Here is a 4,274-nt window from a genome sequence, read left to right as displayed (position 1 = left end):
GGGGGGGGGGGGAAAAGGAGGCCTTCCCCTCCTGGTGCTGATGCTGCCAGAGGCAGGGAAACCCCTGTGCCCTGCAGGGGAGGCTGAATGAACTCAGTAAAGAAGAGCTTATATAAAGGAATGCAATAAATCACAACATAGAAGTACATGTAATGATCCACACACTTGATGCTCAGTGCATCTTGCATTAGAAAACTAATGGCGGGAGTCTTCTTCCATTAGCTATTGACAGATCACGTCTATTTTGTCCTCTGCTGCAGAACCCCCCCCCCCCCACCATAAACCGTATGCAACATAGTAGATCCATCACTCCCTGTCAACGTTTCTCCTACTACTTTTACTTAATTAACACCTTATGGGTCAAATAAATGCCTTAAACTGAATGGGGAAAAGCCAATTTCTTTATCCAAGTTTTTTTTCTTGGCTATAAACTGCTGCAGAGAAGTAGAAGCTAACCAACACCACTCATTGGTGAGAGAGAACCAGCAGTTTGTCCAAAAAGAGGCTACATGTGGAAACTCATAAGCCACAGATTATCATAATGAAGCAGTAAACTGATTTGCAATTAATGTTTACACTTTGTTAATATCTTTAGTAAGATTTGTACTGCATTTAGAACATCTTTTCTTATCTTTGCAGGTAAAGAAATGCAGAATCACCAGGCTTCTTTCTCTCTCATGCTCAGAGTATGAGTAATTCAAGGTAAGAGTAGGCGTCTAACACAACAGATGCCTACAGCAAACCATCCCAACAAGCTTCCCCAGGACATCTGTTAAAATGAACGTAATGTCACCCAAGTTCTGCTGGGAGATGAGAACGTTGTTTGAGTAACAGAAGAGATGCCACAAACAATGACAAAGACACTTATACTGAGGAACATTCACTTTATGTGCTAACAGCAATATTATACTTCTAGGGACAAGTTAGGAGGCACAAATTACATTTTATAACAAGCAGCTTAAAAAAAAAAAAATAAGAGTAAAAAGGCAATTCTGTCCTCAAAAACAAAGCAATTAAACTGGAATGGAGATCAACAACACAACTAGAGACCTGCCAAAAATCAAAGCAGACCAATCACAGCACCTGCTGCCATTTTCATAGTTTTTCGTGGTAGCCTCCCCAACCCCCCCATGCCACTGACTGGCCAAGGGGTGGTGGCCCCACCTCTTGCCATTAATTGGCCGAGTGTGGCTCTGCCCCTCAACAGCCAGCCCTCCTGGCCACTCAGTGGCAGAGGGAGATGGGGAGGCCACCATCTTGGTTCCCTTTGTGCCAGCAGCTGTGAGGACTGCCGATGACTCGCACTGGTGAGCCAGAATTTTATTTTCAGTAAGTTTTTTTTGGGTTTCTTCCCTTTCCAGCTATTCTGCTTCAAATCACAGGGAGTGCTGCTTTTTGTGGAAACTGCCTCAAATTGTGGCTTCTGCAAAAAATGTAAAGTCACAATTTGAACAGGTCCCTAACAATAATATATGACCATGCACATTAATTTTGAATGTATTTATTTTTTCTTACCAAGGTAGACAGAGAGTGGAAATCCTTTGGCAATTCCATTGTAGTCTCAGTGTGCATTGTGAAATCACCTGAATCCGAGATAGGTGTAAGCGGCCTTATCTTTAATAGGTCACCTTTCTGTGATCTTTGACCCCAGGAGCTCATACAAACAAGTGCCTTGACTGCTTCTATATCATTCTGCTCCAGGGTACTACACGTAGACCTTTCACTGTCATGCCGTTGTCTTTCACGTATAGACTCATATATGTCCACAATGTCAACCTAAAGGCAATTGAATCAACAGCTGTTAGGACAAGTCAGAAAACAAAGCTGATACACTGTCTGTACATAATGAAGGTTGATGGGCATTGGATGCCCAAGGCAAGATTTTTGCCAATAACTCATTCTTGAGTAGGAAAACCTTTCCCAGCCCTTTTCTACAAAAGACAAGATGCAGTATGGTACAAGTAGCCTGGGGCAGGGAAGGAATGCCTTGCTGGACAGGAACCAACACACCTAGCATGTAGCTGAGGTTTCCAAAGTAACTTCCTTGGATTATGTTGCTCTAAAGAAATACATCATCCCCCTCCTTTACACTCTCTCCTCCACATATTACTTCCTACTTTGCTTGGACATGGCCACTTTCTGGATTGGCAAGAGACCGCTGAATTAAAATCAGTCTAATATTTACTACAGCTGAAAAAGGACAAGTTCAGAACAGAAAGGCAGGGCTCTCAAAATCAAAAAAAAGCCTGGCTGCTTTCAAGGTGCAAAAACAATTTCAGTCATTTATCTCCTATTTTACAAGTGAGGAAACCAAGGCAGGAATATTCACGGATACAGGGGCATTCTGAGGACTATTAATCTGTAGGGTACTCTGAACATGTAAAAACGCTATGCAAGTAACAAATGATATTAATTAGTGCATTTGGAGACAGGAGAGAAACTCCACTCCCTCCAATTGGTTTCCAAAAGTAACTGCTGTATTCATGTACTAGTGTCTGGGTCAAATTGTGATCTTTCCTTCTGTGGTGCAAAACTGAATGAGTTTTACAGAGCCTGCTGTGCTGATCCTAGCAGCCACAGACCATCACTGATATCTCTTTCCCCACTGTTCCCCATCATCCATCTTGCCTTAACTAAGGGTCCAATTCTCCATTCCTGAGCACACAGAACTAATGGGTCAGCTGGAAATCTGCGCGGGCAAGGAATGAAGAATCAGAACCTTGGACTCAAAAGCTCCTGTGGGCAATACTAAGATACTGCACTGACAACAACTAGCAAAACAGCTGAAGCAGAAAGGATACCCCGAGTAAAAACACTGCTTCCAAGGAAGTCAGAAAAAGTTTGATCGTTGACTACAGTGAGCCTAGGATTGTGCCTCATGACTCAGAGCTATCTGAGGCCATGCAGATAGCTAACTGTGTACATATAAACAGATACAGCAACACACACTCATGCCAGGCATATTAAACACAATGGGTGGAAAAGGCTGGTATCTGTCAGATCTGCAGGAAGTGCTCCAACCAATGACAAGTCATGGCAGATATGAAGCTTTCAGGGTTCAAAAATCCAATTAAAAAAAATCCTTAAGCCTTTTTTTTAAATCAATTAAAAGAGAGAAACCACTCCAAAAACCACTCCAGAAAGTGTTCTGGACCTCTCAGCTATGTTAATGATACAGCAGATCAGTCCCCGTTATTACTGCTGTAAATCAAAGACCACCGCCCAGAACACAGACCCCACTGGGCCGGCACCTGACCTGCACAGAGGTTTGTGCCAGCTCCTTCCCACCTGCCTGTGCTCAGAGACCCTCAGGCACAGCCCACTGCCACGGAAGACAGGACACAGACAGCTCGCGCCGCAGTGTCCGTGAAGGCACAACTTGCTTAGTACCATGCGCAGGAGTCAGCGACACCCGGGCACCGCTGCCACAAAGGTTTCCGAATAGACAGCTTGAAGCAAGTCCTGTCCTCCCCGAGGGTCATTCCCCTACCGTACATCCTCTTACACAAACCGGACCGAGCGCGGGGGAAGCCTGGGCGGGACTGGCAGCCACCCACAGGGCTGAGGGCGCCTGGCAGTGTGTCCTCACCTCACCCCGAGCCGAGCGGGGCGGGGCGGCGCAGACACTGCGGAGGAAGCGGCTCCCGCCCGCCGGGAAGATGCAGCTCCCGCAGCCGCGTGGGGGCCCCCATCCCCCCCCTACCAAAATATTGAGCAACTGAGGGCGGGCGGGATGACCCGCCGGGCGCGGCACCCGCCAAGCCCCCGCCGGCCGGAGAAGCAGGAAGCGCTCCCCGGGGGGAAGGGGACGGCGGTTCCTGCCCAGCCCCAGAGCAACACAGCCGCGAGGGGAGGGGGCTCAACCCGCCCAGCGCCTCAGGGACACCCCCCGGGCGGCCCGGAGCCGGGAGCAGTGGGCGCTTGTGGCGGGGACTCACCGCGGGCGCCCCGTCCATGTCTCCGCCGGCAGACCCGTGCATGGCGAGGCTGCGGCCGCGCGTTCACAAAGCCGCCAGCTTCTGCCGGCGCCGGCGCCGCCCCCGGCCCGGAGCAGCTCAGCCCCGGCTGCAGGGCCAGCGCGCGCCGAGCTCCAGACAAGGAGGGGGGTAGGGGGGAGGACTGTCCCGCCGACCAATCGCAACACGGCCGGGCCGCGGGCGAGCCAATCAGCGCGCTGGGCCGGCGTGATCGCGGCGTGCAGCCAGCCTGATCGCAGGAAGGGGCTCGCGTGGGCACGTTCGGCGGCAGCGGGGGCCGCTCTGGAAACTAGGGGA

General features: G+C 49.7%; 1 protein-coding gene across 3 annotated transcripts in view; it reads right to left on the bottom strand.

Moving 5' to 3' along the window:
* The window catches only part of KLF11 (Kruppel like factor 11), a 10,947-nt gene extending 6,898 nt beyond the window's left edge, over nucleotides 1-4,049 (bottom strand). For all 3 annotated transcript variants that reach the window (XM_019520739.1, XM_019520740.1, XM_019520741.1), the window contains exons 1-2: nucleotides 3,939-4,049; nucleotides 1,516-1,776 (exon numbers count right to left, since the gene is read on the bottom strand). In XM_019520739.1, the coding sequence (XP_019376284.1) occupies nucleotides 1,516-1,776; nucleotides 3,939-3,980 (303 nt within the window). In that variant the 5' untranslated portion in view covers nucleotides 3,981-4,049. The remainder of the gene's footprint in view (nucleotides 1-1,515; nucleotides 1,777-3,938) is intronic.
* Nucleotides 4,050-4,274: the final 225 nt, after the last annotated feature.

The sequence above is a fragment of the Gavialis gangeticus genome, unplaced genomic scaffold, assembly GCF_001723915.1.
Source record: "Gavialis gangeticus isolate Ggan-Ray unplaced genomic scaffold, GavGan_comp1, whole genome shotgun sequence".
NCBI lineage: Eukaryota > Metazoa > Chordata > Crocodylia > Gavialidae > Gavialis > Gavialis gangeticus.
This window is presented reverse-complemented; position numbering and strand designations above follow the sequence as displayed.